This window comes from Euprymna scolopes, chromosome 19 (genome assembly GCF_053919585.1).
Source record: "Euprymna scolopes isolate OS-2025 chromosome 19, ASM5391958v1, whole genome shotgun sequence".
NCBI classification, from domain to species: domain Eukaryota; kingdom Metazoa; phylum Mollusca; class Cephalopoda; order Sepiida; family Sepiolidae; genus Euprymna; species Euprymna scolopes.
In genome coordinates, this window is record NC_136500.1 from 50,612,830 (window position 1) to 50,634,898 (window position 22,069).

At 33.2% G+C, this 22,069-nt stretch overlaps 1 protein-coding gene across 27 annotated transcripts in view; it reads left to right on the forward strand.

The window, feature by feature from the left end:
• LOC145303571 (uncharacterized) overlaps positions 1 to 22,069 on the forward strand; it is a 612,784-nt gene that overhangs the window by 549,819 nt on the left and 40,896 nt on the right. For 9 of the 27 annotated variants that reach the window (XM_080145089.1, XM_080145094.1, XM_080145100.1 and 6 more), the window contains 2 exons: positions 4,207 to 4,385; positions 7,789 to 7,874. In XM_080145089.1, the coding sequence (XP_080001215.1) occupies positions 4,207 to 4,385; positions 7,789 to 7,874 (265 nt within the window). Of the gene's footprint in view, positions 1 to 4,206; positions 4,386 to 7,788; positions 7,875 to 9,703; positions 9,725 to 12,708; positions 12,742 to 22,069 lie in introns of all 27 variants that reach the window. The other 18 variants (XM_080145085.1, XM_080145093.1, XM_080145097.1 and 15 more) reach the window with 3 other exon arrangements.

Below are 22,069 nucleotides of genomic sequence, written 5' to 3' on the forward strand. Positions count from 1 at the left end.
CTTGTGCTTTTAAACAATTTTAATTGACTTTTTCAGTTAATTCGCTGAACGCAATTTTTTTAATTCATCACACGTGTCAAGACGACTCGTGGCAGTTAAAAACGTTATCGGCTATGGCAAATTTCTTTTTACACTGACAGAACGTTCAAACATTGGCCCGCCAAATGGAAAAGACGGATCGCAAGAGAAACAAACAGGAATTATCCCTGCTAATCAGTGAAATATGTGTAAAAAAAAAATGCTGGCCAAATATACCAATTTCAGACAGTAGCTATGTATGTGTTTGTATATATTAGTTACTAGCAGGTCTCCCGGCATTGCCAAGGAATTTGTTCCCTCCTCCATACATGGCATCATTTTCTATGACGTCATAACATGTATGCTATGACGTCATTGTGAACAAATAGATAAAAATATGGATTTATTATAATAGGTATGGATTTTGTAAAAGCAAGATCGCCTGATGATGTCTGTAGTAATTTATAACTAGTCGACTGAAACACTTGTGTGTAATGATGCCTAAATGTTAATGTAAAAATAAATAGGGTCTGTGTTAGATTACGAAATGGACATTAAATTTTAGCATTCCTATCTAGAACTGAATCAAATAATTTTGTGAAACTTTTTTTCTGGAAAAAAAAATGCAATCTATCTATAAAAGTGAAAATGTCTGTGTGTGTTTCCCTTCCAAATAAATCTCAATTTTCAGTCTACAGACTCGAGATTTGACATAAGGGGCATTGAGATTTGGGAAAACCTTTTTAATCCGTTTTCGGACAGAAATTTGGTGGTTAAGGGTCAAAGTTCAACGATTTGACCTTTGCGAACTCTACCAACTCCTCCGCCAATTTTGGGTCTAAACACTTGAAATTTCAAATTTAGATTACTTAGACATGGATCTAACTTTATAATTTGATTTGAGCTCAAAATAAATGTTAAGGAGTCATAATTGGGGTCAAAGTTTTCAAAAAATTGACCTCTGAAGTCTCTACCAAATTACTTAGCCAATTTTTGGTCTAAACATTTTAAATTTTACATAAAGTGTATTCAGACATAGGGCAAGCTTTTTAATCGTTTTTTTTTTTTTTTTTGTTGAAAATTTGGCTTCCAAGTGGTTAAAGTTCAAAACATTTTACCTTTGCAGTCTGTAGCAAACTATTAAGCCAATTTTGGGTCTAAACATTTGAAATTTTACATAAAGGGTATTCAGGCGTGCAACAAGCTTTTTAATCATTTTTGCGGCAAAAATTTGGCTGCCAAGAAGTCATAGTTGACATTTGCAGACTCTACGAAACTCCTCCGCCAATTTTGGCTTTAAACATTTGAAACTTTAGATGGAGGTTACTTGGACATGAGTCAAACATTTTAATTTGATTTGAGCCCAAAACAATAAATGTTAAGGGGTCAAAATTGAAGTCAAAGTTTTAAAAACTTTGACCTCTGCAGTCTCTACCAACTTTTCTCTATGGTAGTTAAGGAAGCCTATTATATAGAAAGGCATTACCGTACATATTCACACTTTTTAATATATACATATGTACATACTGTTATGAACAGTACATAGGGCCCGAGCAAAGCCAGGCTGAACTGCTAGTATATCTATAAAAGTGAAAATGTCTGTGTGTGTGTACATTTCCCTACTAAATAACTCTGTCAATTTTCAGTCTAGAGACTCGAGATTTGACATAAGAGGTACTGAGATTTGAGAAAATTTTAATTAGTTTTCGGCCAGAAATTTGTCCGTGAAGGGGTCAAAGTTGAACGATTTGGCCTTTGAAAACTCTACCAAACTCCTCTGCTAATTTTGGGTTTAAACACTTGAAATTTATATGTAGGTTACTTGGACATGGATCAAACTTTATAATTTGATTTGAGCTCCAAAAAATAAATGTTAAGGGGTTAAAATTGGGGTCGAATTTAAAAAAATATTTACCTCTGCAGTCTATCAAATTACTTAGCCAATTTCTGGTTTAAACATTTGAAATTTTACATAAAGGGTATTCAGAAATTGGACAAGCTTTCTAATCGGTTTGGGTTGAAAATTTAGGCTGCCAAGGGGTCAAAGTTCAAGATATTTGACCTTTGCCGTTTCTAGCAAACTATTCTGACTAATTTGGGTCTAAACATTTGAATTTTATATATAACGGGTAATCAGACATGCGGCAAGCATTTTAATACGTTTTGGGGTGAAAATTTGGCTGCTAAAAGGTCAAAGTTGAAAGAGTTGACCTTTGCAGATTCTACCAAATTTCTCTGCCAATTTTTGGTCTAAACACTTGAATTTAGATGTAGGTAACTTGGACATGGGTAAAACTTTGTATTTTGATTTGAGACCAAAATAATAAATGTTAAAGGGTTCAAATTGGTGTGAAAGTTAAAAAAAAAATTGACTTTTGCGGTTTATATGAAATTATTCAGGCAAATTTTGGTCTAAACATTTGAAATCTTACATAAAGTGTATTCACACATAGGGCGAGTTATGAATAGTACATAGGGGCTGAGCAAAGCTGGGCTGAATTGCTAGTACCTAAAACATGCAACTGATTCCATTATTATGCATTTGAATTCAAATTACATTATTTTTTTTATCCTAATGCTACTTCAAACCTCCTAATGTATATTATATTTATTGCACTGTGTATTTGATGCATGATATATATATATATATATATATATATATATATATATGGCCTTCTACACACTCTGTGTATCGAAGCGGCACTCACTCTAGCTGGGTTGAACTGACTTCTTCTTTTGGAGGAAGTTACATGGTTGTTATGAAATTCACAAGCAGTCTCCAGTCAAAATAGAATGTGTGTGTGTGTGTGTATATATATATATATATATATATATGAAGTTTTAAAATTGGTTCTGTCCCAAGCTCATGGAAACGGCACTAACCCTATAGAGTTTAATTGGCTTTCTCCAAAGGAGGAAGTTTCATGGGAGTATGAAATCCACAAGCGGTGCCATTGCATGTATATCATCACCAGAGGAGATGATAACATTAGGTTTTTGCAACCCTTGCAGGGAAGGTATCAACGTCCTCCTACATACAGTTCCTAGCATTTCCAAATGGTCATCCATTTTAGTAATGACCAGGATCAACGTTATTTCACTTTGGTGATCTAATGAGAATTGGTGTGTCCACATGGTTTTGTTGAATATATACGCCCTTTGTGTGTTGTGCATAGTCTGTCTGCATCCTATGTGGTGGATCATTTCTGAATTATGTTCTACTCTGTGTGTAGTGTATATTCTCTGACTTTCAATTTCTTCTGTGTATCTAGTGCATAATTTCTGACCTCTTGCTTCCTTTGTGTGTGTTAGGTGTATATTAATCTCTGGCCTCTTTTTTTCTCCCTTCTATGTATGGTGCATACTTTATGCCCCCCACCCCCCCACCCAAACCCCTGAAATGAAAAGAAGGCTTCATTAATATTCTTATAACATGCATAAACCTACAATGACCAATGTTAGTATTTTTTACTCAAAGCTTTCAACTCCTAGTATGTATATATATATATATATATATATATATATATAAAGAACAAGTAGTTAAAAAAACATGTTAAAAAACACTTTGAAAAAGAGTTAAAAACGTATTTAATTTTAAAAAGGAAACACTAAATAAGTGGATAGTCCTTAATCCACAGAGTTTGGAAAGAAATACTTTACATTCTCATCAGAGATTAGAAAAATGCAGGATCGGATTTTGCTTGCAAAAGTATTTAATGAAACTACAAGTAAGTCATAGTTCTTACTTTGTGACAAATAGTGGAGCAGAGGGAATAGGCTGAAGAAAAAAGTGATTTCACCTGGATGGATATATATATATATATGTATGTATTTTGTTCATGTTAAAAAAAAAAAATATCTGAGCTGTGAAATCACTTTGTTTTTAAATCTCATTTAACAGATTTCCATGATTGTGCTTGTTTTGTTGTCACAAATTATTTTTCTTTTCTCCTCCATATTTTATTTTCCTTGTTTAATTGTGCAAGAATTTTGTGGCTTCAGTTCCAAACTGACTCTGCGTTCAAGATTGGTGACTTCTCTGCTTTTGTTCACCCGCAAACATGCACACGCCAATTCCCACCCGTTTGTTGCTCATCCCCTGCTCACACGCTACACTGGCCAATGTCTGCTAATTTGTTGGCAAATCCCTTTCACTCTTCTTTCTGTTTATTGTTTTCCTTCCTGTAGAGGCAGAGTTAGCCGATTCTCAAGTATTAATGGTTAAGAGTGGCGCCAAACCTCAAGACCTGAATGTTGTGTCTGAGACTGAACCTTTGGACAGTTCAACCAACCAGACGATAGCGTCTTTAGTTGTTCGAACCAGTAGTCTTGCTAAGCGATCGCCAAACAAAAGTAAAAAGAATGAGGTAAGAAATTTTTTTTTTTTTTTTCAAAATTTTATGCGGATGGAGCATCCTACTATTGGATACTAGAAATTTGCCTGCTATCTCATACAAGAGATTTTTAAAGATTCTATCTGTCCTTTTTAGTGCAGTAGTTTCCATTTTTTTTTTAATATATATACATTGGAATCATCACTTATCAAGGCCCAGAGGCCACTCGAGGATAAGGGTTAATGGGTGTACAGTAATGGGATAATATTGTAGCAATCGTTAGTAGTGGAAATTTGGTAAATTGAATTACTTAAGGGGACGGTTCATCAAGAATTTGTTTACATTGGACTTGAAGACGACCAAATTGTAGTCAGCTGAAAAGCAGGAAAACTGAAGAAAGTTCAACAGGCGTGCAGTTCTATGAAGGAATTAACATTAAGGTTTAGGGACAGATAAAGAGTGGAGGAAATTATTGATAATAGTTTCAGCTAGACTTGTGTTTTTTGTGAAAGTTTGGTGAGGGGGGAGTTCAGACAAGCACTTGCCATGAAAATAACGATAAAAAAGAGACAAGCTCGCAATGTCTCTTCTGTGGGAAAAAGATTGTAGGGAAGAGAAAAGCGCATCCCCACTAGGCTGCAAAGTTTATTTTGAACTCTGTCAAGGCAGGATAAGCTGCTTCTAGCAGCTTATCCTGCCCAGATGTGGCAGCAGTACTCCATCATTGGATGTACCTGGCTTTTATATAGGTAGAGAATTGCATCAGCAGTGAGATATTTAATGAAGCGGCAGAAGGATCCCACCATTTTCCCAGTGACCTTGGCAACAGATTTGCTGTAGGTGTTCCATTTTAGATTTGGAGTAAAAATCAAGCCCAGAAGCTTGTCAAAACATGGAGCCTCCCCAAGACAAGAGCCATTCATTTCAATTGATGCCAGATGGGGATCAGTGTTGATGATGTAAAAATAGAAGCTTGGTTTTAGAGGTATTAAAAGTAACCAGCAACCTCTTTTCCTATTGAACGATGTGCTCAAGATCAGAGGAGAGAGAATCAGGAAGAACTTTGTCATTTATGGTCTTTGATGTGTTGCCATAGATGGTAGTGTTGTCAGCATAAATGTCTACAAATGATCTTAGGATGTTATTTGGGAGATCATTAATGTAAATCTGGGAGAGAGTTGGGCCCAGGATGGACCCCTGAGGGACTCCAGCATAAATACTGTGAGCTTCTGATTTTTGCCCATCAACCACTACTCTCATGAACCTATCAGACAGAAATGATTTAATAACTGAGAAAACATTTCCAGCTATACCATAGCTAGATATCTTGTAAAGTAGACCTTTATGACATACCTTATCAAAGGTCTCCATGTCAAGAGCAATTGCCCTAGAAAGGAAGCTTCCGTTGAGATTTGCTAATCCTATGAGATATAATCGTAAGCATATCTGCTGTAGATCTAGCAGAACGGAAACCATATTGCATGTCATTAAGGTTATTTTTGCTGAGGTGGTTAACTACTTCTCTATTTAACAGATTCCAGCAACTCCTGACACACAGGAGACTTATTGGTCTGTACTGAGAGGAAGATGACTGATCATCCGAATTCTTAAATACAGGGCATACTGATGAGGTTTTCCAAGATGTTGGGGAGCATTTCTCCTTAAGACAATGCTTAAACAGCTTTGTAAGTATGGGAGCTAGTTCTGGTTGAAGCTTTTTCAGAACTATAATAGGAATGCCCTCAGGGCCAGTTGCTTTACTGGAATCAAGGTTTTTGATTAGGAATTGAATTTGAATCGATATTAGCGTGGATTTTGAATTTAGGTTTGATTATTTGATTTTATGGCATATCAACCCTTTTCAGGTTATTTCATAGAAAATCCAGTCATTTTGGTGAAAGATTTTTAGGCTTCAAGTTCTTTATCCTTAAATATTTATTCATGGTGTTGTTTTTTTTAGATGAAAACTGTTTTTGGCTCTGCAGAACATGATTTTGTTTTTTAAAGGGAGAGGGGGGGGAACCCAATAACATCAATGGTTGATGCATTTTATGCCAGGAAGCCGGTATCTTCAGACAGGCTGATCTGGTAGTACCAGGAGATTTTGAATTTAAAAATCTATTTAATGAAGTAAGTTCAGTCAGTTTGTCAATTTATATTATTGATAGCCTTGATTATGACTGGCCAATTTTTATTTTATTGCTATTATAGTATGTTACGAACAATACAACATAATTCAAATTCCTTTCTAATTAGAATTATATAAATAGCCTCCAAGAAAAATCTTCTTTTTTTTTCGTGTTTGCATAAAGATAGTTTTTGTATCCTGATATAAATTCCAAAACGTTCTGAATAAAACAAGGTAGAGGCAATGCTAAGACTTCAAAAGCAATTATCAGTGTCTGCGGATAAACAATTAGCATTTTGTATCAAATGTTAAAAAGCTTCATAAAGAAGGAAGGCAGTATGAACTATAAGTTTGCAATTCAGGATAGGAAAATCCTTGGCAGTTTTGTAAAATCTTGAAAAATAAAGATCCACTCTCAGAACTAAATTAACATTTTACAACAGCAACATTTTATCTACCCTGTTATCTGTAAGTTAAACTTAGCCTCTCTAAATTAGTCGAGAGAGGAAGTTAGCCATGTTTGATTCTAGATATCTTAGAAAGATTGTAAGAATCAAATAAAGTAATTGAATTAGCAATCAGGAATTCAAAGATCACATTAATCAACAGCTTGTTTTGTCAATCTGAAAGTGATATCCAGGCTGGTTTGGACGTACTCTGAGATTAGTGCCAGAGAGAATTGCTAACCAAGTGTACATGAGACTCCTGATGGGAAAAGAGGATCAAAACTGAACTGGAATCAAACAATCAAAAGATTGTAAACAATGAGCAGAAGTTGAGGGGATGTTATGGATTTCGCTACAAACTGAATATGATGGAACACTTTAACTGTCTTAGGATTTCCCAACTCTTCGTATTCAATGTTCACTAATAACTGAACCAACTTCTTGCGAGCTAAACACAGAAAATATGAAGTTGTGTTCTCTTATATATTTAGTTGTATGTGCTGACTTTTCTTGTTTATATAAGAGTTATGTTGAATTTATCTAGAATGATAGAGGCACAATAATGGGTAAGTTTTGAATGTTTGTATAGAGGAAAGGAACATGTTCCATGTGAATAGTTGGAAAGGCTTATAATCAGAAACAAGGACACTTTTGAGGGTTAAATATATTTGCAGGAGTTGGGAGTTTACCATTTTTTTTTTTAAACTGATGCAGGAGTCAATTTTTTTTTTTTTTTTTTTTTTTTTTTTTCAGAACCCCCTCTCCCAGTATCTGGTAATTATTAAAAAAAATTCTTGTTTTAGTCATTATTTGTGCCTTGACAAGATATCAATATTTGTATTGGTTTTTACGTGCATTTTAGGGTGAGAGTGACCACGAAGTAGTGGATGAAGAGGAAGACCATCCAGAAAATGATAGTGGCTTGGAAACATGGATTAAACATGACAGGTAAGCTTTTTTTTTTTTTTTCTTGAGGGGGGCAAGGAGATTGAAATTTCATGAATTGTTGAGATGTAAAAAATCTATCAACATTTATTTGGCCAGTAAGAATTGATGTTCTCACTCACATCCATTGCCAACAAATAGTTTGAAATCCAACATTGTTCAGATGATTTAACCGTTTCACTTAAATTATTTATTTAGCGTTAGAAAACATTTTTTTGGAAAATATTTAGATCTAACAATGCAACTTTCCATTCAAATGCATGTCCACTTATCAAGATGCAGCAAATTTTATCTTTTATTGTACACAGCAGAATGAATATAGCTCTATATCTGTAGATAAAATAGATGGTTCTAAATTTCCATGAGTTTCTTAACTCCATTTTCTACTATTGTTTTAATTCGCTTGCATTTCCCCTGCCCCCTCTCTGTCTGTGACTAGATTCTCTCCACTCACAACTCTCTAATCCACCCTGCATTTCTGTCCCTCTTTCATCAACCATCCATTTATTTCTCTCTCAAGTCTGATATAGCCTGCATTTCTCACTCTAACTCTCATCAACCCAGCATTTCTCTCTCTCAGCTCCCATCCGCCCGGGATCTCCCTCCCTCGACTCCCATCCGCCCGGGATCTCCCTCCCTCGACTCCCATCCGCCCGGGATCTCCCTCCCTCGACTCCCATCCGCCCGGGATCTCCCTCCCTCGACTCCCATCCGCCCGGGATCTCCCTCCCTCGACTCCCATCCGCCCGGGATCTCCCTCCCTCGACTCCCATCCGCCCGGGATCTCCCTCCCTCGACTCCCATCCGCCCGGGATCTCCCTCCCTCGACTCCCATCCGCCCGGGATCTCCCTCCCTCGACTCCCATCCGCCCGGGATCTCCCTCCCTCGACTCCCATCCGCCCGGGATCTCCCTCCCTCGACTCCCATCCGCCCGGGATCTCCCTCCCTCGACTCCCTTCCGCCCGGGATCTCTCTCCCTCGACTCCCATCCGCCCGGGATCTCCCTCCCTCGACTCCCATCCGCCCGGGATCTCCCTCCCTCGACTCCCATCCGCCCGGGATCTCCCTCCCTCGACTCCCATCCGCCCGGGATCTCCCTCCCTCGACTCCCATCCGCCCGGGATCTCCCTCCCTCGACTCCCATCCGCCCGGGATCTCCCTCCCTCGACTCCCATCCGCCCGGGATCTCCCTCCCTCGACTCCCATCCGCCCGGGATCTCCCTCCCTCGACTCCCATCCGCCCGGGATCTCCCTCCCTCGACTCCCATCCGCCCGGGATCTCCCTCCCTCGACTCCCATCCGCCCGGGATCTCCCTCCCTCGACTCCCATCCGCCCGGGATCTCCCTCCCTCGACTCCCATCCGCCCGGGATCTCCCTCCCTCGACTCCCATCCGCCCGGGATCTCCCTCCCTCGACTCCCATCCGCCCGGGATCTCCCTCCCTCGACTCCCATCCGCCCGGGATCTCCCTCCCTCGACTCCCATCCGCCCGGGATCTCCCTCCCTCGACTCCCATCCGCCCGGAATTTCTGTCTCCAAACTCCCATCCACCCGGAATTTCTGTCTCCAAACTCCCATCCACCCGGAATTTCTCTTTCAACTCTCATCCGCTCATCTCTCTTTCTAACCCCTTTCCCCATACTCTTTACTAATATTCATAAATTCTCACATGATGTTCATCATTAAATGTTATACTCACACTTCATATCATCATCATCGTATAAACTCATATCCATCTCGTTGCTACCGCAGCCGAGTTGAAATTTCTGCCCTGGTAATGTGTGTGTCTGTCTCTTAATGAATTTTATTTCTCTTTCCCTGATTATCACAGACTGCCTGCTTTTGTTCACATGTAAGTACCCTGCAGTCAGGATTTCTGAACACGCATGAAATTCTTCGCACTTGTTACAGATTTAATAAAAACATGCAAATATATTGTTTTTGTTTTTTTTTAATTATTTGTTTTTGAGATTTTATGCCATTTCCTTGTGGACAAGCATCAATTCAATTTTTTATATCTTTATAAAAAAAAAACAAAAAAACCTTGAGCTTTAGAATGTATTCAATGTAAACGTTTTTTGCCTTTTTTGGTAACGCTCTTTTCACATTTCCTGCATGAACCCAGCTTTTTAGCATCCATAAATTTTAAATCTAAAATATGAAATGCACATATTTATATGGACATGTGTACAAGACTAGGCAGTTTCTGTTTGTTTTATTTCATACAGAAAATTTTGATGCAGTGTTAAAGAATTTTTTTTTTTTAATTCCTCTAATATTTTACAGAATCACACTATCCATTCATTACTAAATGCTTTTTAATTTAACTGTATACATGTCAACTTAGTTGATATTCATCACCCAACAATCAACAGACGCTAATGACCTCAGTAATTCACTGGGGCAAAGGTTATAATATGGTATTTAACTCTTAAAATTCTGTTGATTTTTTTTTTTTTTAGATTTCTATAAGGAATTACCAAAAAGTGACTGAAAATGATTAAAAAGATTTTTTTTTTTTTTACTATTTAAATCTTTGTAACTGCTTTAATTTTGTATATATTATAAACCAGTGATTGTATGGTTAGAAAGACTTTATTCTTTAATATGGTGCTTTTTTAATGTTATTAAAATTTTTCCATTTTTTCTGTTATTCATCCCAAACAAAACATTTGGATGTAAGGAGCTATTATTTGGGACCAAATCTAGAGGGACACTATGAAGGGAGTTGGGTAGTGAGATGTCTGTTCACAAGGTACCGGGTGGGAATTCCAAAATCTATCAATTTGAGGGAAGAAACTATTTTTTCTTTTGAAATGTGATTGGCTGACAAAAAAGGAATAGGCAGAGTGCACGTTACTAAGGCAGTAGTTTTTTATAACAAGAGTTCAAATCTCATGTAAGTCCTGAAAGGTTTTTAAAAAACTAGATGTTTTAAATTTGAAGAAAGTAAAATAAGTATTTTTAAACTAAACTAGCTTTTTTGATAAACCTCGAAATAGTAGACATTAAGGATTAGTTTGAACTGGATTATCTATGCTTAAAAACATAATTTCTAATTTTTTTTGCCAAGAAAAGCTTATATGAAAAACAGTAATCATATTGCTTACTCTCTTACGCAAATACTAAGTAATGTATTTTTTCCAATAAAGTTTCACAAACATTTTTCTTTGTACAAGCTATAAAGTGGGAAAATCCAGGTAAACAAAAATTGACATACCCAGATATTGTACCAACATTTCTCAAGGAACGGCTGTAAATTAGTTTACATTAAAAATATCATTGAAAAGTTATCATCAAAAGCAGATGTTTTGAATTTTTTTTAAATAACACTGTAGAAAAAAAAGTTGGCTAATCATTATGTAACCAATGAGATATTGAAGTAAGTATCAATACTCTGATGTAAGTCTCACAGGGACTAGTAATTAAAAAATTTTAGACACATTAAAAAATCATGTCAAGAATGTCCTCTGTTAAAGCATCCATTTGTTGATTGTCACCATATGAACTGCAAAAAATGGAGGGATTTTTGTTTCAAGGTTTACTCCTCTAGATCCGTTGTGTTCTGTCTATGCTTGTGGATATTAATAGGCTGACCTTGTGATGGCTGTGGCTCTTCACCATGCCCGGATGGTCATTGCCTAGGGAGAGGTTGTATTTTGCACATCGTATACTACTGGGATGCATAGAAATCAATCAAAGTCATCACAAAATAGTACAACTCTTCTGCAGCCTTTTTTTTTTTTTTTTTTTTTTAATAGTAATCTCAATAATAATAATAAAAAAAGAGAGCTGCATTATGTTCTTTGATTTGATTTGCCTAAAATTAATTTTAGATTTCTTTTGTAAATGGGATTCCATGCTCTTTAAATAATTGGTTAGGTTTTTAAAAAGATTATCTTCACAATAATATAAGAGTTTGGATTATTAGAACAACTATTCTCATCTTGGACTCATCGCGCAACAGACATGAATTAACAATCAGTTTTAACTGACAGTCTTCTAGAGGTTGAAGATTAAAAAAATAAAGTGTTAATTGTTGAATTAATAATCATTATCACCGGTAGTAAGGAGGAAAACAGTCTTTTTGCATACCACGCATCGCACATGTTTCATTTTCATAGCATTCAACCTCCTTGACATAGCAGTCCTTTTCTATATCTTGATCACTCTCAAAATTCTCTTTCCAGACTTATTCGCTCGTGGAGGAAGACCCTGCATGCTCGGCTCTAACATGTTTTTTTACCCCAAGCAAGGCGTATTGCCACTTGGAATATAAAGGGCTATTATTTGGGGATTATGTAGAAGAGTTGAGCAGCAAAACGTCTGTTCACATTACATTTAAATTTCTGAATGCTAGTACAGTCAGGGAAACGAGTAACAGGGAAGGAATTTCAAAATCTAGCAGTCCGCGGGAAGAAACTATTAGAGGAGGAAGATTTCTAACATCTAGGAACTTCAACTTCTATGTGACTGACAGAACAAGATCAATCTATCCCTGCGAATTAAATAAAGAGATGAGTTTAAAATTTCATATAGGTTTCAGAGTTAAATGTAAAGATTCTAAAGTTCATACAGATGCACCTTAAAAAGTTCAGGGGTTACATTAGATGAAAACGTTGTGACTATAAGAACCAAGATGAGAATAATGTTTTAAATAATCTAAATTGTCAATCCGCATTTCAAAAATTCCGAAACATAATATAAAAGAATTCACTGTCTACAGCTTCAACCAATGTTTATTTTAATTGGATTTTTGTTAGTTCTTAAATACTTTGCATAAATCTATATTTCTATATTTTTTCTGTCTTATGCATCTTATTTTCTTGTCTGCAGGTTTAGAAATTGTCTGGATAAAAAACCTTTTGGGTATATAATTCTTTAGTTTATATCGCTTTTTCTATTTTGCATCTTATTAGCATCCATGGCAAACTGTGAGTGGAGAAAAAGAAGCATAACTTCTTCCCTTTTGCACATGTAGATAAATTTGTTTCTTGACCCCATCTCCACCTCATCACCTCCTAAAAATTGCCATATCCTTTTTCCATCAGTTCATCTAGAACACATGTCCAATTGTCCATTTAGTGCAGTTGATAAACTGTTTTGTGCATGTTGTTTTAGACACGCCACAAAACCTTTTTTCCATTATTAGTATTTATTCTGCTTACATCAATGCTCTCTCCCAAAATAATCAACTTATACCTGTAGTAACAGCATTTCAGAATTCTCACTTGCTTTTTTTTCTTTTTTCCATTTTCTTTTTTTTTGTTTTTTAAATTTTTTCGTTTTTCTGTTTTCTATTTTTTTTTCTTTCTTCCCTTTTCTCCTCTTTCTCTTTCTTTTTCTTTCTTTTTCTCCTCTCTTTCTTTTTCTCCTTATCCTCTTTTTCGTTCTCCTTATCCTCTTTGTCGTTCTCCTTATCCTCTTTGTCGTTCTCCTTATCCTCTTTGTCTTTGCATCTTTCTCGAATTTTTTTCTGTTTTCTTCTCTTTTCTTATTTATTTCTTTTTTCTTTTTTTCTTTTTCTTTTTTCTTTTATTTCTCTTTTTTTCTTTTTCTTTTTTCTCTTTTTTCTTTCTCTTTTTTTCTTTCTTTTTTCTTTCTCTTTTTTTCTTTCTCTTTTTTTCTTTCTCTTTTTTTCTTTTTTTTTCTTTCTCTTTTTTCTTTTTTTTTCTTTCTCTTTTTTCTTTTTTTTTCTCTTTTTTCTTTCTCTTTTTTCTTTCTCTTTTTTTCTTTCTCTTTTTTTCTTTCTCTTTTTTTCTTTCTCTTTTTTTCTTTCTCTTTTTTCTTTCTCTTTTTTCTTTCTCTTTTTCTTTCTCATTTTTCTTTCTCATTTTTCTTTCTCTTTTTTCTTTCTCTTTTTTCTTTCTCTTTTTTCTTTCTCTTTTTTTCTTTCTCTTTTTTTCTTTCTCTTTTTTTCTTTCTCTTTTTTTCTTTCTCTTTTTTTCTTTCTCTTTTTTTCTTTCTCTTTTTTTCTTTCTCTTTTTTTCTTTCTCTTTTTTTCTTTCTCTTTTTTTCTTTCTCTTTTTTTCTTTCTCTTTTTTTCTTTCTCTTTTTTTCTTTCTCTTTTTTTCTTTCTCTTTTTTTCTTTCTCTTTTTTTCTTTCTCTTTTTTTCTTTCTCTTTTTTTCTTTCTCTTTTTTTCTTTCTCTTTTTTTCTTTCTCTTTTTTTCTTTCTATTTTTTTCTTTCTATTTTTTTCTTTCTATTTTTTTCTTTCTATTTATTTCTTTCTATTTTTTCTTTCTATTTTTTATTTCTTTCTATTTATTTCTTTCTATTTATTTCTTTCTCTTTTTTATTTCTTTCTCTTTTTTTCTTTCTCTTTTTTTCTTTCTCTTTTTTTCTTTCTCTTTTTTTCTTTCTCTTTTTTCTTTCTCTTTTTTCTTTCTCTTTTTTTCTTTCTCTTTTTTTTCTTTCTCTTTTTTTCTTTCTCTTTTTTCTTTCTCTTTTTTATTTCTTTCTCTTTTATTTCTTTCTCTTTTTTTTCTTTCTCTTTTTTTTCTTTCTCTTTTTTTTCTTTCTCTTTTTTTTCTTTCTCTTTTTTTCTTTCTCTTTTTTTCTTTCTCTTTTTTTCTTTCTCTTTTTTTCTTTCTCTTTTTTTCTTTCTCTTTTTTTCTTTCTCTTTTTTTTCTTTCTCTTTTTTTTCTTTCTCTTTTTTTTCTTTCTCTTTTTTTTCTTTCTCTTTTTTTTCTTTCTCTTTTTTTTCTTTCTCTTTTTTTTCTTTCTCTTTTTTTTCTTTCTCTTTTTTTTCTTTCTCTTTTCTTTCTTTTTTCTTTTTTTTTCTTTTTTTTTCTTTCTTTTTTCTTTCTCTTTTTTTCTTTCTCTTTTTTTCTTTTTTTTTCTTTTTTTTTTCTTTTTTTTTCTTTCTCTTTTTTTCTTTCTTTTCTTTCTCTTTTTTCCTTTTTTTTTCTTTCTCTTTTTTTTTCTTTCTCTTTTTTTTCTTTCTCTTTTTTTCCTTTCTCTTTTTTTCTTTCTCTTTTTTTCTTCCTTTTTTTTTCTTTCTCTTTTTTTTCTTTCTCTTTTTTTTCTTTCTCTTTTTTCTTTCTCTTTTTTCTTTCTCTTTTTTCTTTCTCTTTTTTTCTTTCTCTTTTTTTTCTTTCTCTTTTTTCTTTTTTTTCTTTTTTTCTTTTTTTCTTTTTTTTCTTTCTTTTTTTTCTTTTTTCTTTTTTTCTTTTTTTCTTTTTTTTTCTTTTTTTTCTTTTTTTTTTCTTTCTCTTTCTTTCTTTTTTTTTCTTTCTCTATTCGTTTTCTCTATTCTCTATTCGTTTCTCTATTCTCTATTCATTTCTCTATTCTCTATTCGTTTTCTCTATTCTCTATTCGTTTTTTCTCTTTTCGTTTTTCTCTTTTTTCGTTTTTCGTTTTTTCTCTTTTTTCTTTTCGTTTTTTTTTTCTCTTTTCGTTTTTTTCACTTTTTCTTTTTTGTTTCCCTCTTCTCTCTTTTCCCTCTTCTCTCTTTTCCCTCTTCTCTCTTTTCCCTCTTCTCTCTTTTCCCTCTTCTCTCTTTTCTCTCTTTTCTCTTTTCTCTCTTTTCTCTTTTCTCTTTTCTCTCTTTTCTCCTCTCTTTTCTCTCTCTTTTCTCCTCTCTTTTCTCTCTCTTTTCTTTTTCTCTCTTTTCTCTCTTTTCTCTCTTTTCTCTCTTCTCTCTCTTCTCTCTCTATTCTCTCTTCTCTCTCTTTTCTCTCTCTTCTCTCTCTTTTCTCTCTCTTCTCTCTCTTCTCTCTCTTCTCTCTCTTTTCTCTCTCTTCTCTCTTCTCTCCTTTCCTTTTTTCTTTGTCTTTTTTTTCTCTTTCTCTTCTTACTATTCTTTCTGTTTTTCTCTCTTTCCCCATCATCTCAAATAAGTTGCACCTGATTCCTGTTTTACATAATAGCAAGGCTTGTGTAAATTCTACAGGTGTATCCCATATCTGTTGTAGATTGTTGCTAAGCTTAAAAGATTTCCAATGAAGGTTTGGGTATAAAAATCTAATCGTATATTTTTTTTATTGCTTGGTTGATTGCATCGAACAAATACAATCAGAGTTGGAGAGTGAACAGAAGTTGACAGATTTCGTTTGGTTGTTTTGTTTTATGGCATATCAACCTTTTTTGGATTATTCAATGCCAAATCCAGTCATTTTAGAAGAAGCCTTTATGCTTCAAGTTTTTGTATATTCAAATATTTATTCGTGTTTGGTTTGATTGTTTTGTAGAGAAAAATTGACTTTGCAGAACATGATTGAGTTTTGCCAAGAGAAAGGAAAAAAAAACAACATTATTTGGTGTATTTTACTAGGTCAGGAAGTCAGCATCTTCAGACAGCCTTATCTGGTAGCACCAATTAGACAGAAATTGATTGCTTTGTAGTCAACCGCTCAATGCTAATCTCAATTTGGGCCAGTCAATTGTTAAACATCCATAACTGGAATATTCATTCCTTGATATATCATCTAATGAATGTTTATTAACTCTCTACCCAGTGGTAAAGAGTAAAGTTTGGAGTTCTCAGAAGATTATGAACTATGACAAAAGATAGCTGAAGACAAATGAATAATACGGTTGAAACATTGTATCTCTACTATTATCTAAAAATCACTTTGTCTATGTATGTGTGTGAGTTTCTTCCTTATGGCTGGTATCGGAATGCCCCAATAAGTATTGGAGATCAATAAAATCCGATTAAAGAAGCTACAGTCTGATTTTGACCGAAATTAACACTTTTATACAGTCTTACATCACAACTGCATTTTAAGTTTTATCACTGCACAAGCAGAAGGGTCAGTATATATAATCAACAGTGTGTTCTTTGATAAGACGAGCGCATTCAAAGTAGATGTTTCTGATTAAAGCGCAGTTGAACAATGGTACTGAACTTTTGCATTTTAAACCTTAATTCAAGCCATTATATAAAAATAATTTCACAAGATCAACAGTAGGTTCTCTACAGTGCAATGTAGATTATAATATGTTGTGGAGTAAGTCACTGTAGAGAGAGGCATGTGAAGCTTCCTCTCAGTACATTGTGGTGGGCCTCTAAATAGACGAAGCAATTGATTGATTTGATTGAAAAATGGGCAATTTCACTGGTTTAAATGACAAAAGTATTGAAAATGTGAAACATTCGTTAATCCTAATTCAATCCCGAGCAACATCGGGTCTCCCTGCTAGTATATAATAACCATGATAAGGATAACTGTCTGCATAATGTCTTCTGTTCAATAAATTGTTGTACACTCTTTAACCCTTATCCTCGAGTGGCCTCTTGGCATTGATAAATGGTAACGCCTATGTAAACAAAAAAAAATCCTTTTAAGAGTTGGTAATATGTGGTAAACATAGAATTATCTTGTTGAATTTTCAAACTCGTGCTCAAATAGTATTTAAGCTGATAAACCGAACTTTGCTTGTAACTAGCCAATTTTCTTGTGTTATTGTTGTGCCATGTTATTGGCATTGTAATAATATACTTAGCTACAATTTATTTTTAACTTAGTTTGCCCAAGACGACTGCTAATGTGAAACATTTTTAACTAGCCACCTAAATGGTGATAACTTGTTTATAGGATGTTAAACTCTATATTAGTAAGTGCAGAAAAACAAATCGTGTTCTGTTGTAAGAAGTACCTTACATGTCCACAATGTGTGTGGGGTATTTGCCTAAATTGCAAGAATGACAAAAAGGAGTTTAGAAATTGAGATAGAGAATCACTTTTTCCTTTTGCGAGGACTTTTTCCACCAACAAGCAAGTATTTTTTATATGCTTTTTTTGCTCACAGATACAGCCTCTGACCTTTGCTCAGGGACTCTGGCATATTGTTTAATGTCAGCCAAAAAGTCTCAGGTCAGCAGGTGTACACTCTTTCAACATAATCTTAAATGGAACTCTTTGATCTTGTAAGAATTGATGCTCTTATTTATTTCAAAATAATTTGGTATTTTTTTTTTTTTTTCAATAGAGGTTTTATTATATTTTTGGAATGATGAGGAACGTTTATAACTTTAAGATTTTCTCTTGCAGCATATTTTATTTATTTTCAGCTTATTCATTATGTGCATTTCTTGCAAGAACATGCCATGATGGAAAAAATGCCTGATTGTTTTTTAATAGTGCAATTTTTTTTCTATAGGTATGCTAAGTCATAATTTGGAATCCTCAAATTCAAAATGTCTTTATTCGAATGATGAGGGATTTATTTATATAATGTAAATAGTTTTTATGAATAAAATAAAGATTCAGAGCAGATATCTGTCTTTGAGAACTTGCATTCAAATATACCTTTTTAAATTAACTTTTTTTAAAAAGTATGTTCAAATTTTAAAATCATTTTATTCAATTAATTTAACGATCAGATGCTACTGTAATTCAATTAAACTTAATTTATGGTTTCCACTTTAGCTCCATGAAACAGTTTGCTCTGCTTGATTAATAACCTTAACCAACACAACGTTCATACCTCCCAAAATGTAATCTCTGATCAACATCCTGATAAGTGGTGACAGTTAAGTGCTAGATGTGATTTTTTTTTTTTTATACATATCAAGTTATTTGGTAAGATTTTAAGTTTAATTCTAGTAGCATTTTTAAGCTAACATATACTTTCATTTTAACAAGCCAATTTTCATTTGTTCTTGTTGTAGCATGTTATTACAACTATAAAATATTTTGTTATGGATTATTTGTAAAATGATGTAATTGGTAATATGGAAACATTTAAAATTATAACTATAAAATACAAAAATCAGCAACAGAAATGATTCATACTTTTAATTGAAGAATATTGCAAAATGTTGTCTCCTTTACAACTAAAATTTTATTTCTTTATGTATAAGTTTAAAAAAAAAAAAAACAAAGAAAAACATTTGCCAACAAATAAAAATTAATATACATTTATATATTAGACTATCCAGATCTGTGTCACAAAATTGCCCAGGAAAACTGAGGAAATCAATAATTGCAATCACTAGCAGTAAATATGCAAATTAATTAACTTTGTTACATTGATCACATACACATTATGAGTATATTAGAAAGCTGTTCTTTTTTGAATATGAATTTAGTATTTTAATCTCCTTGTTAGTATATTATATGGTCCAACTGCTTAAGTATTTTCTAATATTTTTGCTTAATTTAGACAAGTTAAAAGATTTCCTTTTTAGAGTAAATTTTTTTTCTTCTGTTTTTAAGTGAAGATTGCAAACTATTCTAGAATAGTTTGTTTATAAACAATATTTTTTTTAGTTATTGGTTTAAATTGTCAAGTTTTAATCTCTTTTTATTTTTCTTCCATTGAAGATTGTAATGCTGGGTATGGGTCAGCCAAACCAGCTGCCAACATTGCCCCGCTTTTTATTGAAACCAACGGAGAGCTCTGTTTAGTATCCTCGCTGTTCCCTTAAGTGTGCAATGTCTTCTGTCTTTTCACGTTGAAATGGGATTGTGCTTTTATTTTATTTTTTACGCAGTGTTTTTAAAGAAATATCTATAGTAAGGGGGAATAGATTTTATATTTGTTTTTGTGCTATTTTTGGTCAAATGTTTTTTTTTCTCTTGTTATTTATGGTTGTTAGATGTATATTTATTTTATTTTTATTTTATTTTTGTGTATGCGTGTGAATGATTTCACATAAAAAACAAAACAATATTACTTTCTCAAAATATTATATTTGTATCTCTAATAAATTTTAGTTAATTAGAAATGATTAAAATTTTGCTTTGGTTTATTCATTTTGCACAAGACTCCTCTCACTCCACACAAGGCATAAAGCCACTTCGTGTAAGGAGCTAAAAACAAAAAAAAAATACTACTTAAAAGTAAAAAAAAACTTGCCAATGATAAGTGTTAGATGGAATAGATTCTGTCCCAGAAAATAGCAATTTTTTCCTCTCTTTGTCAGAAATAGTCCTCATATTCCATGAGGACTAAAGGATAAAATAAGGGAAGTGAGTTACGCAGCTATCAAAGTTAGACCCAAGATCTACTCTTTTTAGACATTCAAGTATTCCAGTGATTTATACTGAGTTTCAGATTATACTGCTATATGTATCTACACACACACATATATATATATCTCCTGATGAGTTAAGGGCATAATAGATTCACTGATTGATATAATAATTAAGTGATTGATTTTGCACTATGAAACAGATACTGTCAAGAATTGTAACTTTCAACTGAATCAAAGGAATAAATTATAAGATGGTCAACATCATGAACTTTGGAATATAGTCTTTTGTCATTTATTCACTATGTATATATAAAGGTGTACCTGCATGGTGTTTCCTGGGATTCATCACTAAAATTTTTAAAGCAATACCAGAAAAAGAAAAAAAGTTGTCTATTGTTTTATTATTCCAATAATTATATCAATCACTTTTGCATACATGTAACATTTAACAAATAATAATGTGAAGGCCATGTATATGTGTGAAAAGTATTTTATTTCAGTTGACTGGTGCTACCAGATCAGGCTGTCTGAAGATATTGGCTTCCTGGGATGAAATGGACCTAATATTGATGCTTTTTGTTTTTCTACTTCCTTTTGCAAAACTTATTTTCTGGAAAACCTAAAACAAAACCAACAACCTAGCTTTTCCCCCGTTTCCCATTTCCTCTTTCTCTTTCACTCACTTCCTGACTGGTTTCCTAACTTAAAATAAACCAAACAAGTACTGTAACCCTTCCTTTTCCCTCTCCCATTGCAAAACTCATTCATGTTCTGCAGGGCAGAGAACAAAAACGATAAAATCCATTATAAAACAACCAAACCAAACACTACAAACTAACGATTGAAGATACAAAGACCTTGAAGAATAAAATCTACAAAATACCTAGATGCAGCATGAATACTATTTCCAAAATAACTGGATTTGGCATTGAATAACCTAAAAAGTGTTGATATGCCGTAAAACAAAATAACGAAACCAAACTCTGCAAATAGATATTTGAAGATATAAAGAACTTGAAGCATAAAAACTGTTTCCAAAATAACTGGATTCGGCATTAAATGACCTGAAAAGAGTTGGGTGATATGCTGTAAAAGAAAATAGCCATAGCCATACCAAGGGTATCTTATTTGGGTTGTGAATATCATGTCATTTTGAATATTTAGTCAGGGTTTACTTGTATGGAGAAGTAAGTGATAGGTCATACTTAACCCATAGGTGAGGTCTTGATAGATACTACTACTCAGTCTGAAACTCTCAAATTAGGACCTTGTCACTGGATGCTTTGATGGCTAGTGGGTGGGAGGATAACTTGAGTAATTGATACAACAAAAATGGCCCTGTTTAAGATATTAGAACTAAATAAAAAGATGTCTCATCCACCATATTCATCAGATCTCTTGCCAACAAACTTATTGATTCCTTAATTTAGAAGTGACAAGATATTTTTAATGGCATTACTAAGTTTTTTAATTGTTAGGAGAAAGTAATAGAATTTAAGAGGCCATACTGTGAATAAATGTTTTTTTTGGAAACCTGTTTTATATTTATTAAATATTTAATTCCTTTTTAATTTTACATTTTTTTTTTTTAATAATGAATAACTTATATGCAATAGAACCCGGGATATGCTGACCCTAGCATACGTTTTTTCAGGTTACAATGTGGAATACAATGTTTTTCCGGCTCTTGGTTATGGTATTTGCCCTGCCTTATGGTGTTATTTATAATGTCATTTGATTATATACCTGTGTATTATATACTGTACTGTATTTTGTTTCTAATTTTTAATGCTGTATCCCGGGGTTTTACTGTGAATCTAAATGAATAAATGCAAGATATTTTTTTTTCCTTTATCCTATCATATTACCATAAAAACAGTTCACTAATTTCATTTTATAATACAATGTAGCCTTTTAAAATACTGTATATGTAGTAGAGACCAGAGACCCGAGACCCAAGCACAGCTATGTGTGTGCCTAATTTGCATAACTATTTTTTATAAGAGTTTATAATGAATTAATGTTTGTGTTATTCATTTGTAATCTTATAGTCATATTTTCCTATATACACACACACGCATGTACAATAATTTTATCAATATTAACAATAATTAAAGTAATTAAATAAAATATAGAATAAATTATGAAAGCATATCTTTAAATATATGTGCATTAATTTTCAAGGGAGGTAATTTAAAAATTAGTTTTTAAAATTACAATAGGATTATATTAAAGATATATGCAATATAAGTTATGCATCTAAAAAG